At 32.8% G+C, this 16,820-nt stretch overlaps 1 protein-coding gene across 1 annotated transcript in view; it reads right to left on the bottom strand.

The window, feature by feature from the left end:
- The window catches only part of LOC114102134 (protein LEG1 homolog), a 29,189-nt gene extending 15,047 nt beyond the window's left edge, over positions 1-14,142 (bottom strand). The window contains exons 1-4 of the mRNA XM_027947398.2: positions 13,842-14,142; positions 9,420-9,506; positions 8,512-8,696; positions 7,498-7,598 (exon numbers count right to left, since the gene is read on the bottom strand). Of these exons, the coding sequence (XP_027803199.2) occupies positions 7,498-7,598; positions 8,512-8,696; positions 9,420-9,506; positions 13,842-14,142 (674 nt within the window). The remainder of the gene's footprint in view (positions 1-7,497; positions 7,599-8,511; positions 8,697-9,419; positions 9,507-13,841) is intronic.
- Between the last annotated feature and the right edge of the window lie 2,678 nt (positions 14,143-16,820).

Below are 16,820 nucleotides of genomic sequence, written 5' to 3'. Positions count from 1 at the left end.
TATATTGAGAAATAGACAAAGTATTAGTTCATTTTTTTTTCAATTTTTAAGATCTTTATTTCTTTGCTTAAATAATTTTCCTCAACAGAACATTCAGTACAATGTTGAGTAGATGTGCCAAGAGTGAGAAAATCACATCTTGTTTCTAGTCTTTTATTGTCATAACATTATGGATGCCCTTTGTCCAGGTAATATACTGTTCTCATATATTACCCTAGAAGTTTTTAGTGTTTTTTAAAAATCATAAAAGGGTATTGGGTTTAGTTAAATCCTTTTTCTCTGTCTTTTGTGATAATCATCTCTTAAAATCACATATTATATTGATTGATTAGCAGATACTAAACCAATTTGCATTACTTGAATAAATCAACTTGCGTTACTGAAATAAACCCCACCTGGTTGTGGCTTGTTATCATTTTAATAAATGTTTTCATCGTGTTTACCAGTTTGTATTGGGGGATTTTGTTTCTGTATTCATGAGAAGTGTAGTTCCATAGTTCTTACTCCTTGTGAAATCATCCTCTTATTTTGGCATAATATTTAGTAAAATATTGACAGTTTTCTATTCATTCTTGTATCTTTGTTCTTAATTTTCTTCATTGCTGCATACTTTTGTGGTTACCAGATATTTCCTAGTGCAACCTTTTAAATTCATGTGTGTTTTTTTCCCTCTATATATACACACACGCACTGCACGCACATATGCACACAGACACACACTTATTCTGTTTATTGAATTGTGAATTGTTTACTGAACTGTGTATGTATTATATATACATTTACACCAACACATTATATGAAGACAATTATTTTGCTGTTGCTTTTAGCTGATGACAATCGCCATCATAATATAAAACAGTTTATTTCATATTAATACTAACATTTCAGTTGTTTACATAAACTTCACTGCAATATAGCTCTAATCCTGCTCTCCTCCTTGGTGCTATTTTCAGCCATTCTATTTTCATAGCATTATAAACCCATGGAACTATTTTATAATTATTGCCTTTTGCAGTTGTATTTTAAATGAGATAGAGGACAAAACTGATTGAAAATATATTTTCAAAACTGTCATATATTTGCCTATAGAATTCCTTTAACAGTAATGTTTAATTCATCAAATGAATTTGAGTTACTTTCCAAGTGTCCTTCATTTCATCACTGAATTCTATCAGTATTTATCTCAAATAACATCATTCATTCTTCAATTTTAATTGGTAATTTTGTCAAACATATAATTCATCATTGACACTCTTTTTCTTTTAGCATTTAGGATATGTCTTCTGACTTCCATGGTTTCTCATGAGAAATCAATTTTAAATCTTATTAAGCATTTCTTGTACAAGGGGGTCACTTTTATCTTGCTGTTGTTATTTCTTTAACAATTTGATTTGAATTCAATTTGTTCAAATGTGACTCTTCTTGAGCTTATCCTGGAGTTCCCTGACCTTCTTGGATATACAATATTTCTAAATCCTTAGGGAAATTTCAGCTACTCTTTTCTCAAATATTCTTTCTGTCCCCTTTTCTCCTCCTTCTGGAAATCCCATTATGTATGTGTTGTATCTTTGATGATGTTCTTCTATCGGTCTATGAAGCGCTGTTCATTTTTCCTCATTCTTTTTTCTTTCTATTTCTCTTACTGGAAAACATGAATTTACCTATAGTCAAGTTTACTCAGTCTCTTGGTAGCTTCATTTGTTTTGAATCTCACCTTGAATTATTCTGGCTATTGTGTTTTTCTACTCCAGCATTTCCATTTTTATGTTTCTATATATTCTGTTTATTGATATTGTCAACTTAGTCACATTGTTGTCAGTTTTCATACCTTCTTCAAATTCTGTTACATGGTTTCCTTGATTTCTTTAAGCATTTTTATAATAACTATTAAAAATTATTCACTAGTATGTCCACCATCTATACCTACTTAGAAATAATTTTTGTTGACTCTGTGTGTGTGTGTGTGTGTGTTTGTTGTATGCTTGTGTTATTTCCTGGTTCATTGTGTATTTCCTACTTTTTGTTTTGAACATTGGCAATTACAGGAAATATAAAGTAGCAATTCTGAAAATCAGATACTCACCCTCACTGGGGTTCCTTGTTGTTTGGTTGTTTGTCATTGTTATCTTGGTGACTTGCCTGGACTAATTGTGTTTTCAGTCTGCATTTTTTGTAGTGAGTCACCATGGAAGTCCCTGCTCAGCAAGCTTGGTTGCTAGTTAATTATTAGTTAAAGACTTAAATTCTACCCTTTGCTGAGGAGCTCTGGTGTGTGTGTGTGTGTGTGTGTGTGTGTGTGAGAGAGAGAGAGAGAGAGAGAGAAAGAGAGAGAGAGAGACTTTGTGTTCAATAAGTAAGGCCTTGTAAAACTCCATCTTAGCCTTCACTTCTTCCTTGTTGCAGGCCTCAAGGTCAGCCAGGGGTTGCAGCATGGGTCCCTCTCAGTTCTTGTCTGAGTACATCCACAGTCATGCTTGTGTCTGTAGCCTTCTAGATCCCCAGGAATAGTTCAGAAGTTTTCAAAATCCCCTATGGAATTCTTATTCCCCAGATTGCCTTTTATGATTCAGGCCTACCTCTTGTTTCTTCTAACTGTTGTATCAGTTTCAGGCACCTAAGATGTTAAATGATTCATGCTAATTTTTATCTCCAAATGCCCTGGGCACAAAGCTTTTCCCTCAGAATAAGAAGTTGAAATAACTGCAACAGTCTGAGATGCAGTTTTTCCAAAGAGCTGTTAAGTCAGGTGAAATAATGACATAGCTCCAGGAAAGAGACTTTGTGAGAAGTGGCAAATCCAGCAATTTCTGTGATCACACAGCTGCTAGTTTTCCCAGTGCAGCAGTTGCTAGGTTGCTGGTGTTTTAGACCATGCAAAGCTAGGGAAATGGTAGAAGCTGAGTTAAAATATCACAGACCCTATTTTTCTTATCAAAGTTCTTCACTTTTTGAATAACTTTTTTCAGGAACTTTTAAGTCATTGGTTAATTCTGATAATTCTGAAATGTTGATTATATCAGGAGTTTTATGAAAGAATAAATTTAGATCTTCATTCTGCTATTCTGGAAATATTTCTTGGATTATTTCTTTCTGATAGATGAAGAATGAAATTAGGTAGAGAAAATTAAAGTTGTAGAAAATTATTTCTACAACTGATAATATGCAAATATAGGATTTAAGACTTGATGTTCTGGCTCTAGGATCCTATATTTAGTGACTATCCAGTATGTCTCTGACAACAGAAATTACCTTACAGTCATCTCTTTTTCTCTGACATAAGTTATATTTTAGATGTTACATGTATTTATCAAAACAACTCTACATATTACATCCTGTTCTTCATCCCATTTTACTGGTACAAAATGGATTAGAGACTTCTCATGTTCAATAGAGTCAGGGTTTAATACTCAGATTGCTCTGACAAACACACACACACACACACACATGATCTTAAACTCTAAGAAAGTATTTTAATCAAAGAATGATTAATATATTAACAAACACAATATTACAACATCTTAGTTTATGAACTATAAGACTCATCACCAAGACTGGAGATTTGCATATTATTGACAGGCATGAAACCTACCTACCATCAAAGGATACATTCAGAACAATTTTCATTGGCCACACAATAATCATACAGTGCAGTAATTTAGTAGCCAACAATTTGTGGTATTTTTAAACAAAACTAATACAAAATAAGGTAATAAGCTCATCTATATTACAAAAACATTGCCAAATAATAAAATTTTGTCTATATTCTTAAGCACGAAGATAATAGAAGACCTTTGGTGTAAAAATGGATATTTGAATACATGCATCTCTTTTGGCTCCTTGAACAACCAGAGGCAATAAAGCTGTGGGTAAAGAGAAGAAGCAACTACATCACATTTAGGATTGAAAATCAAATGGATGAACAATAAAGGATTTAGCAGGTCCTGGAAGTCTGAACTAAAACAGCAATGGAGGAAACATATGCTGTATACTGTGTATAATTCTCAAAACAATTGTGTTACCAAGTGACTCGAATTTGGGAGCAAAAGTGAATTTCTGTAAAAAGGAAGTCTCCTTTGAAAAGCTGCTAAAAAACAGATAGATTCAAAATGTCCTACTGAGCTGTTGCTGTACAGTGATGAATTGATTATCTGAATTTCAAAGTAGTGAGTTTTGAACTGCATTAAATTGGGTACAAATGAAAGCAACAACAAGCTTCAAATTGAGATCCTAAGTGAACATATACACTTCTCTCACTGGACTGTCATTGTGCTCTGAGTTCGGCCTTCTCTCTTAAAACAAAAAATGGGAAATGTATCATATGTTCAACCAATTCAGGAAGAAAGGCATAAACTTAATGAAAGCAAAGTTACTCATTTTAATTGCCCAGACCTACCTATGCTCTACACTACAGCAATAAGCAAGCATTAGTTCTGCTCAAAGAGATTGAGTCTGCCCCTTACTTCTCCTATTTTAAATATCTAGGAGTTAGCATAAATAAAACATACCACACAAAGAAAATAATGAAAAGTTATAGAAAATCCTAGATAATATCACTATTATTCTAATATTCACAGAGGTATAAAAAGTAATTGCAAAGAAAAAGCAATAGAAGATACTATAAAAATCCTCATAAATATTGATTCCTTGAAATCAGAAATAGTAGAATAAGTAAAATATTAACAAGGGGTTAGAAGATAAATTTATGGAAATGTATTAGAAGTTAGGAAAGACAAGAATGTGGAAAATGAAAGAAAAATTTACTTAAATTAGAACTTTTGAATAGAGGGTTCAACATAGAAATAATGTTGAATATTATAGACTCAACATTCTATAACAGTGAGAAAAAAATTACATTTTAGATAGACAATGCATTAATTAAAGTGAAGGGAAAATAACACACAGTAAGAGAGAACTAATTGAAATTTCAGAAGCTGTGTGAAAAAAAATACCCTTCAATATTCTGGAAGGACAAGATACATTGAGAGGATCAATAAACATAATAATTTAGACTTGTAAATAATTTAGGTAAAATTTAATGGAGACTTTTTATATCTAAAATAAAAATATTTTAAATCTATGACCCTATTATCATACAAATAACCAGTTGAGCACCATGGTGGAATAAAGCTATGTGAAACCTGTAAACATTGGTTTTTACCTACCATCAACCCTTCTCCACTCAGAAATAGGATGTCCTAAATGAGGGAGAAAACTAAGAACAAAGTCTGATATAAAACACAGTAAAGTAGGTATGAAGAGAATGTTTGTTTACTTACCTGATAAAAGTTATGGTATGTTTCAGTTTATTTTCTAAAACTCTTTATGAAATCTATCTTTTTGTATCAGAAACTAATTACCTAATTGTACCTGATCATCTAATTTTTGCACATTACAGCCTCAGAAACTGCTATTAATTGCTTACGCTATATTTAAAGAGGAAGAAGAGCTGTGGTTGACATTGACCTTTGTACAACAATTTGTAAAAGCACAGTTTCCTAAAAAATAATAACAATGAGGATGAAAGCATGGGCTTTTGAGCCAGACAAAACTTAAAATACTTTCTGCCACTGACTATCTGTGCAACTTCAGATATATCAAAATGTATTTTTTTAAGAACTAAGTGAGAGATAAGAATATTCATAGTCCAGATTCTGGCACATATACTTCTATTAATTTTTTTTTACACAGTTAGAGGTTGGCAATTGTAGAATCATATAAGAAAGATAGAAATTCAAGAAATAAAGTAAATATGTTGGTCTAAAAAAGAAGTTCTTAATTGTACTTATATATGTAGGTTTTTACTTGGAAAGGAAAAGAAGAGTTTTTTTTTTTCCCTGAGTTAGTGTGTGAAAAAATAGACCATTCATATTTAAAATGATAATAAAAATCATCAAACAACTGATCTTGTTTCATCTTCAGTTACTTATAAATTTGGTCTATCCAAAAATTAGTTAAGTATTTCCAAAAATTATTTAAACATTTCATAGCAATTAGTATGAACAAATAAGGAAGTATGGAAAATAAATGATGGAAAATGATATATACAAGCATCTTTGGACTTTAATCCCTTAAAGAACTCTTAGGCTTTTGAGATTTAAAAGTTGTTTCATCTCTAGGAAAAAGGGATTGTGCTCCAAAGTAACATTTGTCCACTGAATCACATATAGACAGCTTCAATCAATCAACAACTTGCCTCAGTGAAAAGGTTTTTGCAAGCCTCCAATCAGTGACTTCCCTTTGTATCTGAAATTCAAACAATCAGAAATGGTCTGCCTCCAACACACATACCTCTAGTGCTTCTGAGTCTCACCTGAGTAGCTTTATACAGATGATTCAATTCAATACATACATGAAAATCAATCCCTGAGCTCTACACATCCAAAAACTTCTGGAAAATGAGCAGATATTGATGCTGCTCCGGACTACCCTGGCTCATACCGCCTTTAGAAAGCAATTAATTTAGCTCTGAATTTTTATTTCAAATACTTAGTGCTGATCTCACTACCCTTTAAGAGTTGCAATCTTCTAGACTACAGTAGTTTTGTAAGTGATGGGGAAAGCCAATATAGGAAAAAAATAGTTTTTTAAAAACTCTTTTCTATAATGACTTGCTCTATGATCTAGTCTTGATGTTGCTAACCTCTTCAATACTTCTTGGCTAATAATCTCACCCTTTTTTTGTAGTCATCAAAAATAGATTTAACAGTTAATTATAATTCATCTCAATGATATGCCATTGTACAATATAAACATCTGCTCTTTAAATGATACTGAGATAAAATACACAAAGCAATGTAAGCCTCCTGACTCTGTTTTGTTTATCTAAAGTGGGTATAGGGTCAGGTGGTTAATAAGAAATTCCCAACCACATATGCTGTGGTTATAAATATTCCTGTAACTCATCCCCCACTCTTTCTTCTTTCTATCTGGTGCCTCACTCTGGACAGCAGATACCATTCCTAACACAGTGCTTTTTTTCTTCCATGCCAAGTCATGCTGTCTCTTTCCACTTCATTTGCTAGGCAATGGAGAAAATTTTGACTTTGTCTTAGCTGTGTGTCATAATAAAAGATAATATTTCCTTCCAAATATGTGTTAGTCAAGCTGTAGTCTCAGATCGAAATGGAGCAGAAATTCTATTATTACTTCCCATTATGTCCTTTTGTTTTATGGATCCTAGTTTGTGTTTAAACAGCTTTTAACCACAACAAAAAAGACACCCTTTTTACTTCTGGTTATGTTTTGTTTTATTATTTTACTTTGTTATACTTTGGCGGCACAAGCCCACTTTTTTTCTATGAAATATCTCTTACTATGAAATACCTTTCGAATTTATTCAGGAAAATGTTACTTGTCACTTTTCTTTTTATCGTAATAATAATAATGGTCAACATATAGCTAAAAAAGTAACTTGAAAAACATTTTAATGAAAATGATAGTAAAAGATGGAAAGATTGTTGTTGTATTATAATAAAATAACATTAGGTTTGTTCTTACCTACTCTGAAAATTCTTACGAGCAAACTCCAGGGATGAAACATGTGCATCCCACATGTACTTCAACAGGTCATCAAAACTACTGGAAGGTGACATTGCACACTAGCCAAGAAGTAAAGTGTTATTAATTTTTAGGAAATTATACAATACAATATTTCTTCTTAAAAAACAGATTTGAAAAATTGGCAATTTGCTGAATGAAAATTTGTTCTCAATTTGCTAAATGAAAGGAGAATATTATTTTAAAGAGTTATTAATGCTTGAGACTGTCCAAAGTGTTTAATATTAGTAATATTAATTACTAATGATACTTAATATATTTTAATATAATAAAGAAAGACTTAAAATTTTTTAAAAATATTCAAAATTTTATATTTTTCAAAGCCAGAACTTTAGTGCTTCATTAGTTTTTCTTCTGGCCATGCAATGAACATTCCATGTCTTAGGTGTCAGAAATGGGGGGAGTGGGAAAAATAAGAGCATTTAATCTAATCATATGCAATAAAATGGTCAGTTCTCTAAAGGAAACTTGACCTTTGGCCATGCACTTTTTCACCCATGACATATTACTTTAGATATCAACGTTTGATTCTGATTATCAAATGATCATTTTAGTCAACTCCTAGGTGATTGGTTATCAAGAAAGTTGAAGTAAGATTATCAAAAGCACAACCTATTCTAAAATTGTATATCTATATAAGTTATTGCTCACATACCTGAAATTAGGAAGAACCAGAGCACTTTATGTACCATTAAACCATCATTTACGTGTTTACACATTTATGTAATATATTGGCATTAGAAGAGTGCATAAAGTCTGCTCAATAATGTATTAGGAATAAGGATGCTGATGAGATGTAATGTCATGTAGTCATCTATTCTTACTAATATTACTAACATCATCATTGTGGAAATTATTTCTTATTCATGTTTCATTCAATGTATAAAAATACTTCATAAAATAATCAAATCTGGCTACCTTTGAAGATTATTAAAAGAATGTTAAAAAAACAACCTTGTAAAATTTATTCCACATTTTCATTGCTTCTGGAAAAGATGAATGACAGCTGGAAACATTATAACAAAAATTTGTCTGATCCTTGGATGGTGGCAGGAGAATGACATTATCTGCTGATACTCCCATTAGGCCAGAATCGATAGCAGCAAGGAAGGGTATTGTGGAGAGATAATAATTAAGGTCTGTATAATCAAAAAAGTTACTATTAGTGTTGCTAATATAGAAAAGAATCTGTTTTAGACAAAGAAGTATATCATAAAAATTCTACATATATATAAATATTTGGTAAAACTTAAGCAATAATTTTGAGAATGCTGGAAATTTTATCATTTCTCTAAGGATCATAAGCAATACTAATATGCTACTTAAGAAAACCTACTCTCATAAAGGAAAAATGGATTTATGCTGTGATACATTATTTTAAATCACAATAATACAAATTGATGGAATTTTAAATGCTAGTTAAACTCCAAAGCACAAGTAAAAAGGAAAGAAATTGTAATTTTATAGATAGCTATATTTTCCATTTTTTCATAAGTTTTTAATTCTAAATTTGAGTCTAACATGTCTTTAGAATATTACCATATATATTTAGATTTTTCTTCTTAACAAAATTTTATTTTATGGCATGACATGCATTTCTACTGCTGTCCTATGCCTTTAGAACAAGTTTTGAGGTTACTAGTTTTCTCCAATAACATTTTCATAATTGAACACACTGAGTAGCAAATTTTAAAAATCTGTTTAAAAAATTCATTTCAAGACATTCAGAATGTTTAGGTCAAACAATTGTGTTTTGAAAAGCAAGAATTAGAGTCGGATTATTTGCTTTTGTATCAATGTATGATTTTGAATCAATCCTTTATAGAAAGTCATCAATTTGAGGTTTGTTATGTTAGACTCACCAGCCCACCAACTGTCCACAGAGATGCACAGAGGATCCCCAGAGTCATGGCCACAGTCAGTCCTAAGGGTGGGATCTGCTAGTCTACCTAGAAGACAGAGGATGCAGAGTTGGATTTATTAGGCCAACTTCTAACCAGCATACACAAAATCTTAACTGTGTGTGTGTGTGTGTGTGTGTGTGTGTGTGTGTCTGTGTATTGCAAAACTGAACTAAATGTTTATTTTCTGAAAAAATTATCCATCCTCAATCACTTCTTTCCTTTACAACTTTTTTTTGTTTCTCATAATTTATTCATATTTTTTTCCTTTGCTTTAACATCTTTATTCTGCCTCCTAGGCAATAGTTTTTAAATCTCTGTACTTCTTGTCTCTTGTACTTAATAAGTTATTTATTCCATATTAACTCAAAGTTAAGGAGTCAATAACCGTGTATGTTAAAAGTATCTAGATTTCCCTTGCCTTAAACCAAATTCCTTTCCATTGCTTACTCATAGTTTGGCCCTGGAAGATAAGTTCTCTAAGCCTTAATATTTGAATCTATATCTAAAGGTCTAGAAAAAATTACCTCTGAGGGTAGGGGAGTATTACATGAAGACAGACATACAAAATGCCCAATGCAGTAAACATATGCTCCATATATATTAGCTGTTATTGTATTTAATTTTTCCTTCTTTGCAGAACCTTCTTTTGTTTCTTAGCTTTCAAAAATTTCCTGGCTCATTCCACCATTTAATTTTGTCATCAGTTGTACCTTCTACCTATACTCCCTAGATATCCCGTGAGTTATCTTCTGAATCCATGCACATCTCTTCCCCTTACATCTGTTTCCATGCTTGGCTTATGCTCTCTGATCTTACAAACCTCCGGTTTTCTCTAGCTTCCCCCAGGGTTTTGACTCCACGCTTGCCCCTCCAGTCTCTCTTTTCTCCAATCCTTGTTCCCCCATTGGGTACTTGCATTTATTTTCTCCTAACCACTCTTTTTCTGACATATTTATATTTTCTTCATTTTTAAAATTTGTTTCCCCTTACATTGTGTTCTTTTCCTCTCAGCAGTCCACCCGTGTTTCCCACAAACCTATGCTCTTTCCCTTTTGCTTTGTCTTTCTGCATTCTCTCTTGGCTTTTCTTGACCTACTTACCTTCAAGTAGGCAAAGATCTGGATAGTTTTGTTAATGGATGTAATATCTTAAAATCATTTTTTTTAAAAAAACTGGAATAATATTCAATTTAGTATTATGTGAAATATTTCTTATTTCTGAGGTTTTCTTTCGTTAATGGTATTTTGAATCTGTTTTTTAAGACTTTCCCTTTTAAATTAACATTCTGAGAAGTTTCACCCACTACTCTAACCTAAGAATTGCCTTATGATGCTCATTTTCATATCTTGACCTCTGAATCCTCATTACATTCCTTTTTTTTTTTTTTTTTTTTGTTACATTTCCACAGAGCTCTTGCATTGGTGATTCCAAGTCATCTCCAACACAGTTTGTCTGAGACCTGGTTCTTGATCTGGAGAGCCAAGTAAGGTTACTTGTAAACTTTCTGTTTTTTTTTTTTTTTTTTTTTTTTTTTTGTTGTTGTTATTAATTTGGTTTTGGCAGAGAAGTTTCACTCCCATTCTTAATATCTTCAGCTCCTCCTCTCCCTTCTTTAGAGCCAGCATGGGCCCACTTTCTTGGATGATTTTTTTTTTTTTGCTAGCCATCTCCTGGAAAAAAATACATTGCTCTCAATTAACTTGATCAAGAACTGTAGTTTGTCATATCCTTTTCTTCAAAATAAAAAATGATGCTATATTTACTGCTATTCAAACCCAAATTCTTGCCCTATATTTATCCTATTTTCCAGCCATATTATTCCCCTGGCATAAGTTATATATCTTTCATACTCTGAATGTTTTCCTCTTGATCTCTTTTTACTCTCCTACAGTCCACACAAAAAAAAATTTCAAATTCTCTTCTTTAGTTCATTCTATTCTTATGGTCTACTTTTACTTGATACATCAATGTTTCATTCTTTTAAAAGATCCATTTCAAATTTTATTCTATTCCCAGATTTTTCAATCTTGTAATGATCTCACTTTTATTCAGCATATTATGCTTTGGACCTTTATTCTCCTTTGGTTGTTTCACTTCTAACTTTTCTTCCCAAGGGTTGTAAGCACTTTGAGGAAAAACGTGAAATCCACCCCAAGTTCTCATTCACATGCCTTTTTGCTGTTTGATGATACTGTTTGTACCATACTCCTTATATTCTTTTCCCACTTTTCCACTTTTTTGATTAAAATTTCTGTTAATCCATAAAAATGAATAAACTATTGATTTATTACAGTAAAAGATGAATGAAATCTCAACATATGATTCAAGATGGATGGATATCAAAATATTCATGACAGCTGAAATTAACCAGACAAAAAAAGAGTACATAGCTGTTCACGTGAAAATCCTAGATAATGCAATCTAATTTGTAGTGATAGAGAGAGATCAGTGGTTACCTGTGAAGATGGGAAGTTGAATGGGGTGATTAGTTGAAGCAGTGGAGAGGTACAATGGAGGATGAGAAAGTTAGTGAAGATAAGAATTCAAAAGCATTATACATATAGTCAATTTCTGTGATGAATTCAGGACCATATACATACATCAAAATTTATCAAACAATCATTTTTGAGTGTGTAGTTTATTATATATTTATTACACATTAATAAAGCTTTAAAAGCTCTGCTATGCAAACAAGAAACAAACATTTAAGGTATTTAAGTATTGTGTAAGCATTAGGTCCTTGTTGCTAAAGGGCTCAATTAAAACTCCTTAGTCAGACTTTGAAGACATCTTTTAAACTAGCCCTAATTGAATTTTTTTTTTAAAAAAATTACTGCTCACTAGTTGTTTCACACACCTATTTGCATGCCAACCTATTTATCTTATTCCTAGTATAGCCTGCTGCCTTGCCATCTTGCAAGTATTACTCTAGCAATGCTTTCTGCAAGGCCTTTGGTCCCACTTTCTTCCCATCATTATCTCAGGTCATATTTACTACTCTTTTCTGAACTACTCTGATACTCAAGGTCCTTACCTTGTCTTTGGGTTTCAGCCTAGAGTTGGAGAAATACTTTTATAGATTTTTTTTCACAGTTTTTAAACCTGCTTTAATTTTCTCTGCTTTTATCATTGAATTCAACTCAGTAAATACTAAGTAAAACCACCTGCTAAGTGAAAATTAAAATTTGAAAGGTATCCAATCTAACATTCCACCTTTCAATTTGCTTCTCACCGGACCCAGAGTAAAAAATTTTCCTGGGTGTGGGTATGTGTTGTTCCATTCACAGGTGGTGTTTATTATTTGCAATGGACCTTATATTTGGGCTGCTCCCGAATCATGTCTCAGAGTTAAAATATTTATCTTTACCATGATGAGGACAGTAAAAATAGTCATACCAGGTGTCAGGAGATCATCCTACAAGTGTGGTGTAATGCCAGCTCAGGATGTCATCACAGTTCAGATCTTGCAGGTCTCCTTTCTTGTCTTTCCCACAAGAGCATCCCTTTACTCATTGGTTACTTTCTACCAAAACAGTTTCTGGGAGGTGAGAGAGAAGTTTCCTTACTTCTTGAATTTCTTCTTGACCAGAAAAAAGTAGCTTAGAATTTATAATGTTTTTGTCCCCAAACAAATCTCCACTCTAGGTCCTAGTGTAGACATTATTTTTAAGAAGGGAATATTTGAGAGAAATGCTCTAGTACAGAGGTTGTGCTCTCCTGTGTCACTCTAATCTACCTAATTATCTAATCACACTTAGAGTTGTAGATTAGATAATTAGGTAAAATTATTGTATATTTAATGCATATAACCTAACCTGTTTTGCTCCTGCATCCAATTCTTGATGCCTGGAAATGAGTTTAGTTCTTAGTAGGACCTTAATTAATACTAGTTGATGGTGTGAACTAGATCTGATATGCTGTGCATCAGTGAGTGTGATAATCACTAGCACTTGCATATTTAAGTTTAAATGACTCAAAATTAAATAAAATTAAGATTTCAATTTTGCACAAGTATTAGTTATTTCAGGTGCTCAATAGCCACATGTAAGAATATGTGTTGGCTCCTGCTTGTGTACTGTATATTGGAAATATAGAAGATGTTCATCATTGTCCGTAATTTTTTTTGACAGTACAGGTAGAAAACCTGTACACACAGGGAGATTCTAAAAATGCTTGGTAAAAAAGGATTAATGAAGAATGAAGAGAAAAATAGGAGGGGTGTGAAATAAAAAGGCAAAAAAAAAAAAAAAGAAGAAGAAGGGAAACACTAAGAGAAAAACGATCATTTTCAAAAAGATGATGTTAAATACTAGATACTATGTTCTAATTAATTTATAACTTAATCAAAACATCATTGTAATGAAAAAGATTAATTCTTACCTGAATGATATTGCCATCCATGATGTATAGGCAGTCCCCATAAAATATTTTGTTCATCTTCTGGAGCAAATTTTTCAAAATATCTGGCTGTCTGTGCCAATAGAATTTTATACATTCCTATTCTCTCAGAGTAATTCCAGGGGTTAATGATGTACTTGCCATTTTCTACACTATAGTCACTAAACTGACCTGGGCTCTCCTTCCATAGAGGGGGGAACTCATCTGAAAGATTGTAAGCTCCTGCTAAAGAAGCGGAAATACAACCAACTAACACACAGGCCCAGGAAAGATTGAAGGTCATGGTGCATAAGATGGGGAATGAGATTATGATAAGTCATTTATTGAGAAGTGGTGGAAGAAGTCACATGGTTATTTTGACCTGTGCCAATCAACACATCATTCTCTTATAGGGTGGAGATAAGAATAGCACACTAAACATAATAGAGTAGTACTTCCCTTGCTAAGTATCTCCCAGTTAAATAATGCTAACCTGGTATCAATCTGTAGAATTTTTAGAAAGACTTGTTTTCTTTCTAAATCTGTTTCTATTTCCATCTTCTGCCTCTTGTTTTAATTATAATAATAAATTACATAGCCTCTTTCCATGATAATTGTGTTTAAAGAAAGATGGCTGGTGATCCAAAGAAATCTTTTATTGGTGGGATTTCAGAAACACAAAATAATAAATAAAACAATTCTAGGTAGAATTTGGGAGACATTTTGGTGATAATGGGCATGTCACCACATCTCTTTTAAATTTCATTTCATGTGCAAGCTCAGACTTGTATATAAGACTTGTCAAATTACATATTAGCAGGGTTTGAGCCAAAGACTTGAATGCATGTCTTCTCTTTATGGTTAAAGAATAGGAAAAAAATGAGAAATAAATAAAGGAAAGGAAGAAAAGCTACTACAAGAAGAAACAATAAGCTTGGCAGCACGAAGCTATGGGTGTTTAATGTTGACATGGGATTGCTGATGAATAATCTAAAAGACCTCAGAAACACTGGATGTGAGGGATGTAAGTGAGAAACATTTACCTCTCTGCTTCCATCATGCATTGGTTAAGGTAGCAATCTGTGATGCTGATTACACCTCCAAAGGCCACTTGCAATTCTGGTCACACAAGCCTGTATGCCAACTGGATAATGACAGGTGCCCCCAATTACAACAAAGGCATAAAAGCCCAGGGCATATATAAGAGGTACAAAACATGACTAAAATTAAAAGATGCCAAGTTGCACTTCATGAAGTAGGTCAGCACCTGTGTGGAACTGGTCAGAGCAGCAATGGCTGCTGTCAGAAGAAAGAACGAGAGAATTCAATAGTGAGATGTTGATTCAGAATCCTTGTGCCATGAACTCTGAGTTCTTTGGGAATATATGGGTCATGAACTCAAGCAGACCCAATCCTTCACTGGATGATTCTTCTTAAAATGAATTGCCGGAAAATTCTCAAAAAATCCTGCCTACACAAGTCTCTTAATTCATTTAAAAGTTATTTGTTGAGTAATGAATGACTTCATTCCTGGTGCTACATTAGTGCTGGCTTACAATGCTGAACAAGGTAAAAAGATATTGTCTTTGATATTAAAATTAAAATTTTAAAAACATATACCCTAATGAAATAGAGTAATTGATGCGTTATAAATGAATTTTGCCTTCAATTTGACTTCTTGTAATTTGTGAATTATTATTCCATAAACAGAACTAAGCACATAACCAATGCTAGGAGACTGCAAAGAAGGTAGAACCACCCTCACATCAGAGAACACTGGCAGTGGGATGGGGAGTCTTATGTTTAACTTATTATGACAGGAAATTTCTTTTAATATTGTTTTTATTGATATTATTTTAGTCTTTTAGACAATATGAACATTACTTAGATCCTCAGAACTCAAGATGGTCTTTTATTATTTATTTATTTGAGACATTCTTTCCATGTTGCCCAGGCTGATCTTGAGGTTTCGATTCTTCTGTTTCATTTTCCTGAGTGCCTGGGATTAGAGGTACACACTACCACATCAAGTTTAGGATGACCTTTTAAATAACCGTTTACCTCTTAAATCTGCATGACCTAAAAAGTATGACTTTTCATTACTTCCGGAAGAATGGCATTGCTTCATTTTTCATTCATTCTTTGACCATTTAGTATGCAACCAACCAAGTGCAATATATTATACAGAACGTACATTTAAAAAAAAATCAGATGATATTTCAGGAAAAAAATCTTAAGAAAATGTATGAATAAAGAATTACAGAAGTTCAGAAAATGGAATAATAGCTTGATAGGTTTCATATGACAGTGGAGTCATCAAAGGAACATTTACAAAGGAGGAATTATTGAGTGGGACTCGCCTTTATATTTACACATGCAGCTTCTCTTCCCACACAACTCTTTCAACTCTGTAAACAGGTGTTCCAGAAGCAGGTGGAAATAGGTTGCAGTAGGAGAGGTAGAAGGATGGACACCTTGTGAGGGAGTGCTCATTTGTATATACTCAGTTCGGGTTCAGGCATGAGTTGTAGCTTGGTTACATGGTGCTTGCAGGTAAAGTGGAAGTCAGGGCTGTTAACTGGAAATTTAGGCAGACCCTCACATTTGAATCAATGTCCAGATCCTTAAGATTCCTGGAGTAAAAAAAATGTCATGTTCTTCTCTTCTTATACTTTCCCTTTGAGAAACAGTGTTTCCCTGGTCTCTGTCCCTTATATATCTCACCATAAACTGACAAGTTACCATGCAACCCAGGTCAGCCATCATGATAAAATATTTTCTGATGACAAGGCCCATCACCAAACTGCAGCAATATAGAAAATCTGAGGTTTGGCAGATCCTAAAACACCAGTAAATTGCCTAAGAAAGTTGCTCACGTTCTTTTTTTTTTTTTTTTTTTTTTAGGTTTCTTTTTTTTTTTTTTTTTAATTTTTTATTGTTGGCTTTTCAAAACATTACATAGTTCTTGATATATCATATTTC

This window comes from Marmota flaviventris, chromosome 6 (genome assembly GCF_047511675.1).
Source record: "Marmota flaviventris isolate mMarFla1 chromosome 6, mMarFla1.hap1, whole genome shotgun sequence".
Classification (NCBI taxonomy): domain Eukaryota; kingdom Metazoa; phylum Chordata; class Mammalia; order Rodentia; family Sciuridae; genus Marmota; species Marmota flaviventris.
The sequence above is the reverse complement of the archived record's forward strand: the minus strand, read 5'-3'. Positions and strand labels throughout refer to the sequence as shown.